We start from the raw sequence: 19,310 nt of genomic DNA, 5'->3' as shown, positions 1-19,310 counted from the left end.
AGGTAGGTAGGTAGGTAGGTAGGTAGGTGGGGATATGGAACAGAGAGCAGTAGGTAGGTAGGTAGGTAGGTAGGTATATGGAACAGAGAGCAGTAGGTAGGTAGATAGGTAGGTAGGTAGGTAGGTAGGTAGATAGGTAGGTAGGTAGGTAGGTAGGTAGGTAGGTAGGTAGGTAGGTAGGTAGGTAGGTAGGTAGGTAGGTGGGGATATGGAACAGAGAGCAGTAGGTAGGTAGGTAGGTAGGTAGGTAGGTAGGTAGGTAGGTAGGTAGGTAGGTAGGTAGGGATATGGAACAGAGAGCAGTAGGTAGGTAGATAGGTAGGTAGGTAGGTAGGTAGGTAGGTAGGTAGGTAGGTGGGTAGGTGGGTAGGTAGGTAGGTAGGTAGGTAGGTAGGGATATGGAACGGAGGGCAGTAGGTAGGTAGGTAGATGATTGGTTGATTGATCAGCGGTAAGAAAGGAGGTAGTGAGGAAATAAGGTATGGACATGGCATAATAGCAACATCGCTTTGAAAATATTAAGATACATTTTTTAAGATTTGATTTCTTTTGCACTTTTTGGTTGCTTTCTCATGATTAGAAACATTCATGGTCAGTTTGACCTCAGCCTCCACTGCTGGGTGTGTGTGTGTGTGTGTGTGTGTGTGTGTGTGTGTGTGTGTGTGTGTGTGTGTGTGTGTGTGTGTGTGTGTGTGTGTGTGTGTGTGTGTGTGTGCTGGTGATGACAGGCTCTGGTTTTCTGGGTGCGATGGCGGTGGTGCGGCTGACGACAGGTATTTCCCACGATCTGGTCTTCAACATTCACATCTCTCTCACATTCGCTGCATATCCCAAAGGGTTCCTTTCAGCTCTGAAGTGTGTGCCGACGTGTTTGGAGATTAGAGGTTTAAGACTCTCCAGCACCTTCACCACTGCTTTGAACTCCTCATCTTCTTCTGCCTCCTCGACCTCAAAAATGATGGACTACACGACCCACAAGGCTTCTTTTCAGTACAATGATCAATAAAACGAGGCGAACGAGCAACAATGAAGCCGTGACTGTCGTTACGTGAACATTTTGCACTTTGAATGTATTTACCCAATTTATCAAATTAAAGTTATGAAACATTTTGTCTGGCATCACAATTGATGAGAAAATCTCCATCTTTACCTCCTTTTGAAGTGAAAAACTTTCTTGCGAACCTGCATTCAAACCCCTTTTCTTAACAGTGGTCTGGCTTCAGCGGATTTTCTTCGGTATCTGCTCCAGATAAGAAGACGACTTTAACTTAACCTTTAATTCGAGGAGAGATTTGAGGTCAAGTGAGAGCTTAAACGGTACCAGGCCATCGATAACCTTCAGGGTTTGTCTCTGTGAGGCCCTCTACACACTTACAGCAGTCTGAAATATCAGCATTTCCATTGACAAAAGTCAAATTCATAATGTGTCCATATGAAGTTTTTCTATATCTATCTCTTTACCACTGATTCAAAATCAAGGAAAACAGAATTCAAATAAAAACTTTCTTAGAAAAACTTACAACCGCTTCCGAAATACCTTTTAACCAACGCACAGGTTAGACACAAATTACAAACACATATAAATTCATCAAATAAAGATTTGAACCCACCACATAAATCCTCGTTCCCGCCTCAATCAAACTTCTTTGAAACCACAGAACTCGACCGAAATGTCTTTGCAGAGACACAAAACCGTCACACAAATCATTCAAATCATCCTAAGAACATTACAAATACCACACAGGTCCATAAAGATAATAATAAAGTGATTCCAACACTAAAAAGACAATAAAGTAACACCAAAGACCTTCAATACCTTCATAAACATGTGCAAAACCATCACAGACAGACTGCATGAAACTAGCATCAACAGATTCAAAACTATTACAAACAGAATTAAATCTATCACATAAAAATTTAAAACAGCCTCAAAGATCTTCAAAGAACTTCAGAAGTTCATAAATAGGCTCAAAGTAACTATTAAGAAACCTGAGGCCACGGGAAAGAAAACTAAAATGAGGAAAACTCAGAGTAAGGTCCCGTTTATACAACATTTTCAAGTGAAAATAAAAAGCTTCCGTTAACAGTACTCGGAGCCAGTGACGAGGAAACTTTTAGAAAATGCCATGACTCTGTCTCGGTGGAAAACAACGTTTTGAAAACGCTTCTACCGTGCATGTGCAAAAAGGATGGCGTAACTAGTTGTTCTGCAACTGGGACTTGGTAGTTTTATTTTGACAGTCACCCGTAATAACAATCCAACTTTTACTCGCCGTCGTTAATGTCTATAGCGTATTGTTCTCTGCACCGCACGTGTGGTTTCATTACAAAATGTCATCATTTCTGCCATTTCCATGCAAACGGACGTCGTTTTCAAAACTGCCGAGTGAGCGCGAAACTTTCCTCAAACAAAAACACAAAACCGAAAGTGTTTTCTCTTGAATCATTGTCGTGTAAACGGGGCCACAGATTTACAGCTTGCAGACAAAAACTTAAAACTTTCATTCAGAAAAAGGCAGACCCTCACGGACACTAAAAACACCACGTACATTATAAAACTACGACCAAATTACATTAATAAACCTCACAAGCTGATCCAAGAGACCACAACATAAAACTTAAATTACTGAAAGGAACTGCAACGAGAAGACTTAACTCACTATTGCACGAATATTCACAATCACGCCAATAAGATTCACAACAAAAGAAAATCTGGACAACAGTGTCGAGCCCTTTGAAGGTGACAATAACGCCATAATAAAATCTTTCTTCTCCGCGACGCGTCCTGATAGGAAACTGGGGTCCGTTGACAGGAAGGAAGTGGAGTAGCTCTGCACCTGCAGGCTGGTAGTCGGACGCTCCCAGAGGGACACGTCTGCAGGTTTCCTTCACCGCAACAATGGTCTATTATATCTGGAACAACAGACATTCATGTAGTCTGTGAGAGTGCATTAAAGGCCCATAATAAACTTCTGTCCAGTGCCTCTCTCACAGGCACACACTGAACTCCTTCACGGGGGAAAACGAGGCACTTTGGGTGATTTTAGAGCATTTAAAGTTCACTCATTGACATAGTTGAGTCATGTCATTGTCAGAGGGGTCGGATTTTACATTCCACAGCAGAGCTCCTCAACCTTTTCTGCACCGCAGACGGTTTTGAGCAACATAATCTTCCCACGACGCGTCAGGACGGCAATGAAAATATCTTATTGAGACTTGAAAAACGGACGGAGTTATGCATCAGAGAGAAGCGCTGACGAAAGTGAAGCGTTTTTTGAAATAAAACTCAATGCAGACTGACAGAAACTTAAATGAGCATTTTCAAAATAAAACTCTTTGTCTTTGTGGCATGGGAACAAATGATCTACAGACGGGTTCTGGTCCAAGGCCCGGTTTTGCAACTTATTTTCATCTAATTAAAAGTTTAAATTGAATAACACACTGCTGTTGAACATGCTATACACGTAGTTTTGAAAGAAATATCACAACACCTAAGTTTTTATTTCCAACACACTGCGTTGCCATCATTTCTATCACCCGTGCACAGAGCGTCTGTCCGACACTGTCTGGATAATCCAGGTACTGGATGTCAAATGGTTAGTTGCTTTAATGTGGCATGTGGTTGTTTACACCAATTATTATTATTTTGTGCTACTTAATTCTTGCTTGAATTTTATTTTGGAATTTCCAGAGATTTTAGGGACAATACTGTATTACCAATGTATTAAAGAAATGTTTAATAAACATGTTATAACAATCAAAGTTTTCTTTTTTTTATACTCACAATGTGTAAATTGCTATATTAATGAAATAATGGGGAAATAATTGATGATCAAAAAAAGAATCGTCAGATTAATAATGGTTTTGCCCAGCCCAACATGGATGGCAGATCTTCACTTTTTGTCTGACATGAAAAGTGATCTTGGCTTGAAAAAGGGTGGTGACCACTGTTCTACAGCATATCAGTTAGGTGAAGTCAAAGTTGATTGAATTCAAGTTACACTGAGTTATTTCAAACTCTGCTGAGTTAAGTTCAGCTAAGCAAAGCTTAGTGGATTGACATTAACTGAAGGGAATGGAGGTGAAGCCAAATGAAGTTCCATTGAAGTACCAGCGCATCAGGTCATGTACCACAATATTATATCACGTGACAAGACATCCCGTCACTTTAAGTCTCATCACATTACGTCGGTCATTTCTCGTCACACCACATCAATTAATAAGTTGAGTGAAGGTAAAGGAACTCAAGTTAATTCAAGTTAAGTCAAATCAATTGAAGTTAGTTGAAGTCAAGTCGAGTTATACAAATTAAAACTACCTCACGTTACATCACGAGAGAAGACGTGACAAGACGTGACGTGATGTCAAGACTTGGGCAAGTAGGGTTGATTTAAGTTACGTTATTTTAACTGAGGCTGAAACATTTCCACTTGTCAAACCAAATCAAACAAGCAATCATCTCATAATCAGTTTTTTTAAACAGATTAAGATTAATCTGATTCAAAATTTTAACTCAATTAACCAACTGCAGAATGACTCTTTGTCCAAGAAGACTTATAAAACAAAGTTTTTTGTTGACATGAACTGTTAAGTCTTTAGTCTGTTTGCTCATGCAAAATGAAACGTGATTAATATAGATTAAAGATAAATGATTATCCCCCGGCTAGCTCAGTTGGTAGAGCATGAGACTCACAATCTCAGGGTAGTGGATTCGTGTCCCACGCCGGGCGCCACCTTCCCGTGGGCTCACCACCTGCAGGAAGGTTCTTAAATGGTGCATTGTGATCTGGGTGACAGTGCTCAAACTGTCACCCCCGCGACCTGGAAACGGATAAGCGGAAGAAAATTAATGAATAAATGATATTTGATTGTGTTTAATCTAAATAAATCCATAGCGGCCCTGTGATTAATCTGATGAAACATTGTAATCGTTTGACAGCTCTAGTTTTTATTAACATGGCGAGGAAGGTCCATATATGTTAAAGATATATATTAAAGAAAAAGCCTTATGTATAGTGATCATGGCGAATTATGACTTGACGAAATGTCAAAAACACGAGTGAGTGTGTGTGTGTGTGTGTGTGTGTGTGTGTGTGTGTGTGTGTGTGTGTGTGTGTGTGTGTGTGTGTGTGTGTGTGTGTGTGTGTGTGTGTGTGCGGGTCATGCTATACGTCCTGTGGGAACAAGGGGTCAAGTGGTGTGAGCGCCGAGGCGTCGTAGCGACGGACAGGCGGCGAACACCGTCTCACAGAGAATAATACACCACTTCCTCCCATTCTCTTTGCCCACACACACACACACACACACACACACACACACACATCCAGCTTCCAGTTTTGTTCTCTTGTTCCAAAAGGATTTCCGACTTGCGGCCCGCCGCTCCGGTTCGGCACTCCCTGAGATATTACCCCGCGCACACACACACACACACACACACACACACACACACACACACACACACACACACACACACACACACACACACACACACACACACAGATATCCCTCTCTCCACACTCAGTGTTTCCTGCTATAGGATGGCCCTGCTTGTCCTCTGTGACCTCCGACACCAATAAACCTCAGATATCGTCAACACTCACACAAACACACACTGGCCACTGCAAAGACACTAACAACCACCACGAACAGACGCAGAACTATCTCCAATCGAGTTAGAATCACATCCGACAAACTCAAAACCATGACAGACACTCAAAAACACTGTCCAAGACACTGAAAATGCCACAGAGAAACCAATACAATAGACTTCTGTCATTGATCTAATACAAAGACACACAAAACCAATGGAAACCACCAAAAACTAATGAAAAACAAAACCCACCGCAAGATATGGAAAAGAAATCGAACCACATCAGAAAGACACTCAAACATTCATGGTAACTGCGACAAGTGGAAATACCACAGTTGTGTTTTGGCCTGGAAAACCACCAAGAACAAATCTAAAAGTACCAGGTGCTGAATTAAAACCACAAAAAAATGATCCTAAAGAGTTCCAAAACTATCACGAAGAGATGGAAAAACTTCATGTCCTGATTCAAAAACACTGCGACTCCTTCGTCAAATTACTGAAAGGAATACAAAAGCAATGGGAGCTATACTACAAAGACTCAAGACCAAAATGACACAAAACCATTTCAAACCAATTCAAACCGAAGAGTTTAGAACCCATTGGACAAATCAACCGGCACCCCCCACAAAGAGATGGCACACAAGTTTGTGTTGGCTCAAAATGACTATAAACATGCATGAAACATCAACAAAGGAAACAAAACCACCACCAAGCAACGAGAAACCACAACAAAAAGACTCAAATCTATTACTAATACAAGCAAAACAACCGCCGAGAGATTTTCTTCACACACACTATCAAATGTCGGCACACAAAACCAATGGAAACCACATCTGAGAGATTGAAATCCATGAGACAAACCAATGGGACTCGCCCGAGGAAACTGAAGACAAACAAAGATCAGACCACACAAAGACCCTCACAATCAGTGAAAAAAACCAACGTAAAACCACCAGGTGCTGATTTAAAACTACCCAAACTCATTTAAAATAATCTGAAATAAAGTGAGAAGTATCACAAAGAGGCAAAATCACCATAAAAAGAAAACAGATTAAAAGAACACATCACGCTCAGACGATTTGAGACAAAGACAAAGTAAAACGCACGCAAATAAAAATCAAAATGAACACAAAACTGATTCAAAACCAACATTAGATCACGGAAAACACATTAAAAAAAAATTAAACTCCATCAGGTCCTAAATTACTACGAACCGTCACAAGGGGATGCATCACAAAAACAGACTCCACAAAACAGACCAACAACACAGGACACAAAACCACTTTGGACCGATGATAAACACCACAAACAGACGGAATGGACGATGGAAACCACCCCAGAGACATGGAGCACAACTGTGTGCTGACTCAATCCATAACAGACAGACTTTAAAACACCAACAAAGAGACACAAAACCTCAAAAAGCTTAAAAAAAAACCACCATAATGGAACTCAAAACCAAAGAAATTCATACAAAAAAAAACCCTCAAGGGTATTACAATTAGATACTAAACCACAACTAAAACCATTTGCAAAGTTGTTTTTCAGTGGATTATCATGAGTAAACCATTAGTTAAATATTTCTGAAAAAGTTATATATTTTATCCAACTTTGGAGAGACTAAACAGGCGGTTGGTTTGGTGTGACTCGGGAGCATTTATTCTGCGCTTCACTCGTGAAACATGAGTGAAGGACTAAGTGATCCCAGGAGGAGATGAAACAGTAGAGGCCTGTTTCCTCCCTCATGAGCTCCACCTGAGTAGCTAGAGCCGAAAATGTTCCCGTTTTAATGAAGTGCTAATCGTGCGGCCGGCCCCACCGTTGTATTACGATGATAATCCGAGACTCTGGTGTATTTTAGTGAACCGCACAGAAAAGAGAGGAGCGGGGCCGTCCAATGAGAAGGTGCTGACAAGTCTCAATGAGGTCGTCAGCCGGAAGAAAGAGCGGCATAATTGTGGGAAGGTGTGTGTGTGTGTGTGTGTGTGCGTGCGTGCGTGCGCGTGTGTGTGTGTGTGTGTGCGTCTCTTCTTGTAAGGACCAGGTTGCATTTTGGATCACACAAGGACCCCTCTTCAAAATAAAGTACTGTTTTCTGAGTTGTTATTTAGTCTCAGATTAAAATAAATAAATGAAAAAACCAACATAATAAGAGGCATGAACTTGGACAAGGCAGCTCACTAAATGAATGGGGGGGGGGGGGGTTCACCTGCAAATTAAAAATGTGAAGCCATTGGGAAAAAAAAGTATTACTAAATGAGGGAACTGGACATTGGCAGTGTATCACAAAATATCAGGAACAAGATATTTTAGAAAAATAACACGTAGTAAAAAGTGATAAGTGGTAAAAAGGACCAACAAAAAATTGCTGAAATGCGATATAAGATGGATAAAACCAAAAACAATATTTAAAGCTACATATTACAAAAAAGCCACAAAAAAGGAAAACTGCAGTAAAAAAAACCTCCAATAAAAGAGATAAAATAAGATGAGGCACAAGATTATCAAAAAGACCAAGTTAGGCACAAACGACACTATAGACACCTAAAACCAAACAAATAGGCAAACAAACATAAAAAAAAACCATGCAAAGTAAAACAAAGTCCACTTAAATCATCAGGAAATTTACACACAGGACCAAATAAAAATAGGATCAGAAAACACACGCAGTACTACGAGAAAAGCCACCAACACAAAAAACTATCAGAATGAATGTAAAGTGACTCTGAGCCCCCACATTGACAGTGTGTGTGTGGGTGTGTGTGTGGTGTGTGTGTGTGTGTGTGTGTGTGTGTGTGTGTGTGTGTGTGTGTGTGTGTGTGTGTGTGTGTGTGTGTGTGTGTGTGTGTGTGTGTGTGTGTGTGTGTGTGTGTGTGTGTGTGTGTCAGTACATTATAATTCCAGCATTAAGTCGTATCTCTACAAGATTAGCAGGTATTAAAAGACAGACGTTGTGTGTGTGTGTGTGTGTGTGTGTGTGTGTGTGTGTGTGTGTGTGTGTGTGTGTGTGTGTGTGTGTGTGTGTGTGTGTGTGTGTGTGTGTGTGTGTGTGTGTGTGTGTGTCCCCTCTCACACGATGATTGGGTTTCAGTTTCAGTGAACACAGCCAGGAGCTGTGGGAAAGTCTGACACACAGACCCACACCAGCCTTTTTCTCAATGCAGTCACTCATTTCTCCATAATGAGCTGATAGAGGTGCAGCACATCGCTGGATGTAACGGCCGGATCCGCTGAAAACAATTCAAATATCCAAGACCACAAAGAGAGTTTAAAGTGGTCAAAAGTGGCCAAAACCACCAATAGAGCGTAATATTGTCAAAACTGGCCAAAGCCACAAAAACAGTTTTAATTGGCCAAAAGGATCTGAAAAAGAAAAGAATAAAATTGCAGATGTTAATATTTATTAGTGCAAATTTCTGGGATACAGCATACAGAAAATGCAAGGATATGTTAATAAACAATACTACTGTAGTGTTCTGGGGGTCTGATTACATGACAGCCTTAATTGCCCAGAGCCACGGAAAACGCAACATTCTGAAAACGGCTTCCAAGGTCAGAATAGCCGAGTTGAAGAACCTGAGGAGAGCAAAAAAATACATAAATCTTGGGGGTAAATACTTCAGTACTTTGGTGTTATAGTTTCTAATAACCTCTTATAATATACCGATGTGTCCTCCTTCCACACCTTCTCCCTCAACCAGTCAGTATCAGGTGTGTGTGTGTGTGTGTGTGTGTGTGTGTGTGTGTGTGTGTGTGTGTGTGTGTGTGTGTGTGTGTGTGTGTGTGTGTGTGTGTGTGGGGAGGGGGGGGTCTGCGAATGCACGCGTGTTGGTGCACGTGCACGGCTCCCAGGCTCCGTGGGAAAGCTCCAACCGCAGAGGAGGAGGAGGAGGAGGAGGAGGAGGAGGAGGAGAAGGAGGAGACACACCAGTCCACTCTGCAGCCGGCGGACGAGCCACCTGTCCCGGACTGATTCCCAGCCGCTCACTGCTGGAAACAAACTCTCGGAGAAAGTTTTATTGGGAATTTTTTATGGACTTCAGACCGGAAATTGCGCAAAGTGTTTGATTTGATCTTTGTTTGCTGATGTTGGGGAAACTTCTCAACTTGTTCATGCACGACATAAATCCTGGAATTAAATGTAAACCTGACAGATTTCATCAAAGGAACAACGTTTTTGTTTTCTGGGAAAGGAACCAGAAACTCTGTCAGCGCTTGGAATAAAGAAATATCCTCAAAAATATTTCTTACAACGCATCTGCATTACTATAACGTTTATTTTTAGATTTTTTATTTTATTTTTTTAATATTGCTGTGGTGCACCTGTACTTCCACGTCATTAGATAGAAGTTTTGAGATCAACCATCGAGAACAAGTCAGAGGAATCAAATATAAGGACTGTTTTGTGTAGAGTCTTGTTGGGGTGGAAGCTGATTTGTCTTTTATTCATTCATACTTGACCCTCCACTCCTCCACGTCTCCCCCCGGGGACGCGCAGCAGTCCTGCCCGCCGTGCATGCACCATGAAGCGGCCGTGTGAGGACAGCAGCTCGGCGGAAAGCGACATGGAGGAGACCATCGATGTGGGCAGTGAGAACATCTATTTAGGGTGAGATATCCTGAATAAAAAACCTTAATACTATTTAAACATAAAATAATGGTGTAGATACTTTTTGATACTTAGTGAAAAAGATGGTCAATTTCCATGCGTTTTGTGGTAAAATGCTTACCAACTATTTTCTAAAACCTTTAAATGTTAACTGACACGAGCTATTTTGCTTTTCTTGGGGTTTTTTTATTTAAATTTTTAAAAACCAGGGCTATTCCTTTTTCAAGTTTTCCCCAAAACATATTTTTTAAAAGCATTAAACCTCGAATAAAGTCTAAAAAACAATTCATCTGAGGACATTTGAATGACATGTTTACAAAAGTCGGAAAAATAGTCTCATGCACCTGAAAATCACATGTTAAAATATTTTGTTATCTCAGAAATTAAAAAAAAAAATTTTTTTTAAGCCAAATGACACACCAAAACATATTGTTTAAAATGTTTTGGGGGCTAAAGTTTAATTTTAAAAAAAGGTTTTCTTTGACTGTTTTACACTTTGTTTGGTTTGGCCGGATTGGAGCCTCTCGGAGGCGGGTTTTGGCCCACGGGCCTTATGTTGGACACCCCTGATCTTGAGCCTCTCACCTGTATATGTGTCTTCTCAATAAGGATCTAAACTTCAGGATTAAACTTGGACGGAGGGAAAACTAACACTTCCTGTAGTCCTTAAACTACACCATGTTGGTAGATACAATCAAACAGTGTAGCTCCTCAGCTGAGGAATTTTGTGGGGAAAAAAGTCTCTTTGCCCAGCTTTCAGGCAGAAAAGCCTTTTAAAAACATTTCCCAAAGCTTTTCTGGCAGTAAACCTCCGAGGCGAGCTTTTCTCTCATGAGCTACAACTTCCGGGCAAATTTAGCAAATTCTGTGGTCACGGCTGTTGGTTCGCATGTGGACGTCGGCACGAATCCTCGAGGATGAAGACATTTAGTCTCCTGATTTAAATATTACTATCAGAGAATAATTAGCCTCCAGTTGAAAGAATTAGGTGGTTTCCAGCATCAAGGTCACATAAGGATCCTTGAAAGCATCACTGGAGCATTCCCAGAGTCATTACTTATGGATAAACAAACAAATGTGCACTCTATTTTTCTCTAATCTAGCCTAAACCATAAGAAGACTACGTATTCACAGCTTTTCTGCAGATATCAGAAGCAACTTGTGTGTCTGAGAGAGAAACCGGTGGAATGGGGCCGAGCAGGGGGATTGGTCCACCACGGCGTGCTTTAAGAGATGTAAAGTGTCGCTAAATGTCGAGTTTCAGCTCGAGTTACCTGCGAATAAAGACCTTTTGGGCATCGGACCGATCAAACACACAGCCTGCAGGACAAACTGGCCAAAGGGAAGACAAGATCTTCCTTTAGTACTGCTTTAGGGACAGCAGCGGACTAAGACCTTACTTACACGACGACGTTTCACGCGAAAACCTGTTTGTGTTTTAATTTCAGAGGTTTTGTGATTACACGGCAACGTTTTGGAAACGTCTGTTCACACGGAAAAAAATGTAGTTAACATGTTGGGCCAATAGTGGGTGCTGTTGTTTGTTTTTGTAATGAAGCCACACACGATACTCTATGAACATTAACAATGGGAGTACACGGACATTCGTATGGACAGACGATGAAGTTGGATTGCTATTTCGGGTGACTCCCAACGATAAAACGACTAAATTCCAGGAGAATATGGACAGGAAGTAATGACACTGCTCGTTTTGTCTGTCTTCTCGGGCACATGCAGGAGAGCTATTCACTATGGTCATGGTGCGCAGTCGCACCGTTTCAGAGGTTCAACCTTGGGAGCCATTTTCAAAAAGTTGTATTTTCAGTGGTCCCGAGCGCCGTTGTCATGTCAACGAACAACCAAAATTCAACAAAAGTTTTCAGTTTTCACTCAAAACGTTGTCCTAGAAAGAGGTTAATCGCGCTCATGCACACCATTAATTTATGAAGAAGAAGAAGGATATCAAACAGAAATTGTTAATGAAGAGCACACAGTGCAAAGGCGTGTTGCCATGGTAACAAATCTCTTTTGTTCTTTTGTTACAACGTAACGTTGTAGCCTCTTTATGTTTACTCTATGATCCTGTCACTGAAACAAAGAAAGGAATTTTTTGTCTGGACATTCATTTAATCGTATCACACTGTATTAATGCTACATTGAGGTAACACCTAATAAACACAAGTCATTGAAAATAATATTCTGTACATAGTAGGAAAGAACAATAATGATATTACAGTACCCACAAGTCTAAATAAACTTTGAAGTGATTATATTTCAATACAAATAAATGTAATTCTTTGGAAAAGTTATTTTATGGTGGGTTAGGGTAAGGGTTATGTGTTACTGCTATTGAATTGCACTGTTTTATGAAATATGTACTGTTTTATGAATAACTATAAACCTCGTATTTAGAAAAGTCATGGTAGCTACAGTTGGTCAATGAATATTCACCTGCTTCGATGGAAAAAAGTATGAATTACTATTAAAACCCAAGAGAATACTGTAATAACACAGTAATCGTTTTTTAAAAAGATTATTCAAAAGTCTGAAACCACGCAAGTAAAGTGACTTTCAGTTTCACATATTGAATATAAAATACATCAACAATTCTTTGTCCAATTTGTGCTTTTTGTGAAGAACTGTTGAAATAAATTGTAGCTACAGGAGGCATTCAGGGTCCACAGTGGTGTAGTGGTTAGTGGTTAACTTGGTATCCCTTATGCCTGAAGGCTCCATGTTTTCCCTGTGCGTTTGTGTTGTTTTAACCTTCAGTTTGTCTCACAGGCACATGAAGGCGTCCTTCATCAGATGCGGCTCTCCGACCGCGACCACACAAGTGATGGCCAGGAAGAAGCGCCGAGGGGTAAAGTCTTCCTCTGATAAAGGAGCTTTGGCGCTGGTGTTATGTCTGAACACTTACAAGTAGACTTTGTTATTTCCTTTTCTCTGTCAGATTATTGAGAAGAGACGCCGGGACAGAATCAACCACAGTCTGCTGGAGCTCCGGAGACTGGTACCGACAGCGTTCGAGAAGCAGGTGAACCCCCCCCCCCATAAAAGACAAAGAAATTTAATGAAATTAAATATGTTATTATTAATACCATTGTGTTATTTATATTATATATGAATTTTAATACAGTAGAGTTTTGTAACTATTTTAAGTGCTTGTGCTTTAATTCAGTTTTATTGAATTTTATGAGAAATTTTATCCTTTTTCCACTCAAATTGAGACAGCAGGGTTTGTTTAATTGAATTTTATTTGATTTAATAAATCTATTTACTCGAGACAACAAGAGAGGTTTCTTTTTAAATATTAAAAAAAATATACATATAAACTAAAATAAGCTTATTGGTGATTTATGTGTCCCGAAATAGATACAACTTTTACAAAATGTTTGTTTCTTTAAAAGATAAGCCGTGTGATTCTACAGTGTGGTGTAAAAAACAAACAAACAGTGAGACAAGTATTGCACCCTGAGGCACTCCAAAAGCAAAGATAATAGTCATCGACACACTTCACTGATATGTGATAGAAGCTGGTAAATGTTAAAATACCCAAAACATTGAGTCAGTATTATTTTTATCTAACGGCATGATTTATTATTATAGAAATAAGAATATATTGAATTTTGACCGTTTTATTTTTTAAATGTAATGTGTTTCAGGGTTCAGCGAAACTGGAGAAGGCAGAAATCCTCCAGATGACTGTGGACCATCTGAAGATGCTTCAGGCTACCGGTGGGAAAGGTAACCAGAAAATACTGCTACTACTGATCAACACGAGTCTTGTCGGGCCGTGTTCACCGGTAAAGTGGCGAAGTTCCAATTCCCTAGTCACGGGGGCCTAGTGGGTGAATCACTTCTGAATGCCACCAAACTGGGAACTTCCCACTGAGAATGTGTTAAGTCTGGAATTATAAATCAGACTTCGAGGTGAATCGACGAGGCCAGATGTCAACAGTTGTCTCAGTTTTGTAAATGCATTATCGCTGGTAAGCCTACACGTAATACCTTGTGATTACATTCCTGAGCAGTCTGCATAATTCATTGGGACGCGCCCACCAGAAACCAAGTGTAGTTTGCAGCTTGGAACAGACGGAAAACCCTCCCTGTTCTCGGAGTCGTCTGGATAGGCAGCATGCATCGCTATTGGGTGACAGAATTCCACTCAAATATTTCTCCTGGAATGCAGCCATTAAGATTCATCTAGTGACTATGGTTTCTTTTTATGTTGTGGGATAAAAGATTCCTGTGTTAGACTGATTCAGGTCAGAGTTATGTTTGTGTTGGTTGGTGGTTCAGTTTAGGTCAGATCAGGTGCACAGAACGTGATTGGAAGTGGGCGCAATTTCCTCTAAAGTGCTGGAATCTGGCCTGTGAGTGTGTGATCGAGGGAGGTGGAGAGTCCACGAGAAAAACGCCGCAGGGATGAAAGCACCACTTGACCCTGAGGGACGCCGTTTGCTTTCATAAAGCGGGGCGGGACGGGCGAGGGCAGTGAGAGGGACTACACTTTGGGACTGTCAGCGTTATAGAGAAGAAGCAAACATCCAAACATGCGTCTTTGCAGTCACTCACAGTTTGTGGGTGATTAAAAAACAAAGTCCGACTTCCAACAGCACTTCTCTAATAAAGTCTAGATTTACTAACATTTACCAAACTATCATCTGCATACGTGGAAACTCATTTCTTACAGGCAGCAGACACTGAGTGCGCCGATACGACGAAGAAAGACAAGACGAAGCGCTTAAACGTCTACGCCATACTGTTCTCTGCATTCGTTGGTTATTGTATTGCTAAAAGACAGCACCGACTAGTGGCCTGACACGCAAACTACATCAATTTCAGTGCTTCTGGCAATAGTTTTTCAAAATGTCGCCGTCTGAATGCAAAATGTTTCTGAAGTAAAAAAAAACAAATTCGGTCAACTGCTGTTTATGTGTAAACAGGTCCGTGTAAACACGTGTGTTTCAAAGATTGTCGTGCGTCTCCTACATCGGTGTGGTTGATAATCAGTTCTTCCAGTAGAGGGCAGTGTACGCTGGTTTCATGTGGGGTTTCTAATCCAAGCATCAATGAAACCGGTTAAAATCTGCTAAAATAAGTATTTATTATTATAGTAGTATTTAAAATTTGGTCTGAGAGGATCATCTGTTGCTTTATCTGTTCCACTTTTCGATTGAACCCTTTTCTAAACAGTTGACTCGTGTAGCCACTTTATACGAAATGTCGCAGGTTTGCTTGTATCAGTGCAACACATTCATAAAGTCTTTTTACTCGAAGGAATCGTTATTTTAATTGTCAGCCAAGTTACATCATCGTCTTTGTCTCTTTCGCTGGTCGCGAATGGCCCATACTGCACAAGGCTGCCCCCACAGGTCATCAGCGGTATTGCTCTGCTCCCATAGAAAAACTCCCTTGAAACGCACGAATTGAACGCAGCAGAGGGACAGAAGGCTTTGTCTGTATAACACCAAGTGTCTTTGGGCTTTTTGAAGTCCTTTTAAGAGTTGATTCATCTCCGTCGCTCTTTCCTTCTGCTCGCAGGTTATTTCGACGCTCATGCTGTTGCGCTGGACTTCCTGTCTCTGGGCTTCAGGGAGTGTCTGACGGAGGTTTCCCGCTACCTGAGCGCCGTGGAGGGGATGGACTCTGGAGAGCTGCTGCGCTCCCGCCTCCTCTCGCACCTCGCCTCCTGTGCCTCCCAACGCGACGCCGCCGCCCTCACGGCCGCCTCCCACACGCCACACCACCACCACGTCCTCCTCCACCAGCAGCAGCAGCCTCCCCCCCTGCCTCACCCGTTCCACGCTCATCACTGGGCGGCCGCCGTGGCCGCGCTGCGTCCTCTACCCTACGGACCGCTGATGGACGCCGGAGGAGGAAGTGGAGCCCCCCAGCACGCTATGGTCGCCTCCTCTTCCTTTTCCTCCCCTGCAGAGTCAGCCTCCTCCTCACCTTCCTCCTCCTCCTCCTCTTCCTCCTCCTCTTCATCTCTCGTGCTGCCCTGCAACCCCACTCCTCTGTCTGCCTCCTTGCTTTCCCTCTCGGCGTCGTTTCCCCTCGCCCTCCATGGAGGCTTCCCCATCCTCCATCCCTCCGCCTTCACCTCCGCCCCTGCCACCAACAGCCCCGCCATCTCCTCCACCACCTCTTCCTCCTCCTCGTCTTCCTCGCAGACTCCTCACAGCAGCAGCAGACCCTACAGGCCGTGGGGAACGGAGGTCGGAGCTTTCTGACCGCGCCGTTTCTCGCCAACCTACTGACAACCTGGAAAAACACTTTTACCATCAATAAACTTTTTTTCTTTTTGCGAACACTTCACCTAAACAAACACTGGGATCACGTTGTTGCTCTCATTAGAAGCCCGTTTCAACAATGTAAAGCTGCGCTAATGGAGCTCAAAATGAGAACAAATCACGTTCAAATCCAAGTTCATCGCAACAGAAACCTGAGATCATCGTCAACTTTCATTGCTCAAAGATTCAAATGTTCTCCACCTCAGCTAGCGCACGCTAACAGTTAGCGAACTCACATTTTCTTTTGCTAACAATGAAACGACACAACAGAGCAAGGCTTTGGTTTATGTAAGATTACAACTAAATACTGACGAGTTAGCTCCACGTTGGTAGTCGTCATTCAACGTGTAAACAGGCCACGGGAAGCGCTTCAAAGAGAAACAGCAGAAAGATCCACGGTTCTTTTCAGTACAACAGTTTGATGTTGACAGCAACTGTAGACATTCATCAACCTTCTTTGCTCCACGAGACAATAAGTTGCAGTAAAAGTTTAATCATCCATCTTTGCCAGAAACATAAAGACGGAGGAACTCCATCAAAACGTGTCAAAGGTATGTCATAAAAAGAAAGAGAAGAGAAGAAAGCAATATGAAGTAGTAAAATCAACAAATGTTAGGAAACTACGGTACCACAGCAAGCTGATGCTAGGCTAGGCTAGCGGTAATGGTGAACGCTCTGTGGAAAAAGAGGAAAATGCAACTTTTTGAAAACGCCCTGTCTCTGTCTCTTGTGCTGTTTGAATACCTCACTTTAAACTCGACGGTGACGTGTGCATTTATTAAAAAAAAAAAAATAAATACTGAAAAGTTCATTATTTGTTGTTTTTTTTTAAGCTGTAAGTACATCTTTTACATTTCAATTTGTGATTATCTGGCACCTAGTTAAAAAAAATACCAAAAACCTCAGATTTACCGAATATATTCCAATATATCAAGATACTTTGCTTTTGAATTTCATGAATTAATAGTTAAATTATTGAAAAGAAAGGAAAAACGGGCTTTAAATATGGACGTTTATGTGTCATAAAGAAGCTTTGCTGTTAAATTGTGTCTAAGTCAACAAATTAAATTATGAGAAAAGTGAACTTTTTCATTGTATTGTAACTTTATGGTGATAATTCATACATAAGAAGGACTGTGGATGTTTGGCTGCGTAGATCAGTGATACAAATATAACCAAAGACTACCGCTTATCAGAAACTCAAAACATAGGGTGATATTTTATCCTTATTTAACAATTTAATGACACACTTTTTGAAGTGAGACAGCTGCTGAGGTGGGAATGAACTAAATAACATGTTAAATAAATGTTGTCTTTTTTTATGTGTGTTTTACGTGCAAATCGTCACTGAAATGATCTGTGATGTTGTGTCTTCCTCTAACAGACTAACTAGTGTTGCTGCTGTTATGAAGAAAATGCAGCTGCTTGAGTTTTTCCTTGATGTTTACTGAATCGTCCATTTATGTGTGATAAAAATCAGTTTTGTGCCTTTTTTGTCCATTTTGAGTTTCATTTCTGGTGGATGTCATTGGTTTTGAGCTTTTTTCTGATATTTTTCTGCCTGTTTTTATGAATTAGATGAAACTAAACGTTTCAAATCAAATCTAATCAAACTTTATTTATACAGCACTTTTCATACAAAAGGTTGCAGCACAAAGTGCTTCACACGTTCAGCTCAGATTTAATTCATTTTAAAGTATCTAAGCAGTTACACACGTTTACATTGTGTCTTTGCATCTATATCGATGTTTTCTGCTTTTTATGTTACTCTTTTCTTCATTTTGAAACTACTTATTTTCAGATTTTTACACCTTAATGAGGTCATTTCCACCTTTGTTGCAGTTTTGTGAATTTTACGCATCCAATTTAAATATTTTATTGTCTCTTAGGTTCCTTTCTAGACCATCTTGTGTTACTTTTATGTTTCTATTAGATGATTTGGGGCTACCTTGGTTTATTTAAGCTGGTAGTATCGTGTATCATAGAATCGTGGTCACTTTGAAACTGTCATTGAGGAAATTTGATGGTTTTCTATCCTTATTTGCACTTATCGTAGTTTAAACAGTGTTTGATGATTTCTCACTTTCTTGTAGGTTTGTCGTGGTTTTGTGTTATTTTGTAGTAAATTCAATCTCCTTTTTAGTATTTTGTGCCATTTATTGACAATCTTTGACTTATTTTCTGATCATTTTGTTCATCTTACAGTAGGCTTTGAATCTTTTTTTCTTATAGTTTGTGTGGTTTCAAAACTCCTTGTGATTTTTGCAGTATTTCTTCTTATTCTAATTACACTATGATGATTTTATAGACATTACATGTGTAGATCAGTAGTACTTTCGGTATTTATAGATGTCTTTTGGTGTTTTTGTGCCTAGCATGTGGATTTTATGCTTTTTTTTTTTTTTTAAGGCTTAGTGCCTTTTTCTGGTATTTTTGTGGTTGTTGCTTTGTTTTTCTTTATGACTCTTTTGTTCTCTTTTGACTTTCTTTTGCACATTTTTTCATCTATGCTTAATTTTTTTGGCCAACTTTGATCTTCTTATTTCTGTTATGTTGGACTCAAGACAGCAGGTGTTCATTTTATTGAAGCGTAAAAACCCAAAACACCCAAAATTCCAAAAACACAAAACCCTCAGGCTCACCGGAGACTAACAGTGGGACACTGGAAAGCAAGCCACACGGCGACACAGACAAACCGACAAAACAATTAAAACCACAGCCACCAGGTGAGGACAATCACACTCAGGGATCAGCAATCAGACACGGAGAGCAAAAAGTAAAAGAGGATGAAACAAGAAACAGAGTCAGAATC

The 19,310-nt window shown here is 40.8% G+C and overlaps 1 protein-coding gene across 1 annotated transcript; it reads left to right on the top strand.

Moving 5' to 3' along the window:
* Positions 1 to 10,113: 10,113 nt before the first annotated feature.
* hey2 (hes-related family bHLH transcription factor with YRPW motif 2) lies at positions 10,114 to 17,981 on the top strand (the record flags this gene model as incomplete). Its single annotated transcript, XM_080491495.1, has 5 exons — positions 10,114 to 10,199; positions 12,984 to 13,062; positions 13,153 to 13,236; positions 13,865 to 13,946; positions 15,747 to 17,981. 5 exons carry the CDS (start codon positions 10,114 to 10,116, stop codon positions 16,436 to 16,438), a joined length of 1,023 nt encoding a protein of 340 aa, XP_080347621.1. The 3' UTR covers positions 16,439 to 17,981.
* Positions 17,982 to 19,310: the final 1,329 nt, after the last annotated feature.

Source organism: Lipophrys pholis, assembly GCF_963383615.2.
Source record: "Lipophrys pholis genome assembly, chromosome: 21".
In the NCBI taxonomy this organism is placed as follows: Eukaryota; Metazoa; Chordata; class Actinopteri; order Blenniiformes; family Blenniidae; genus Lipophrys; species Lipophrys pholis.
Note: the sequence above shows the minus strand (reverse complement) of the source record. Positions and strands in the feature narration are given on the sequence as shown.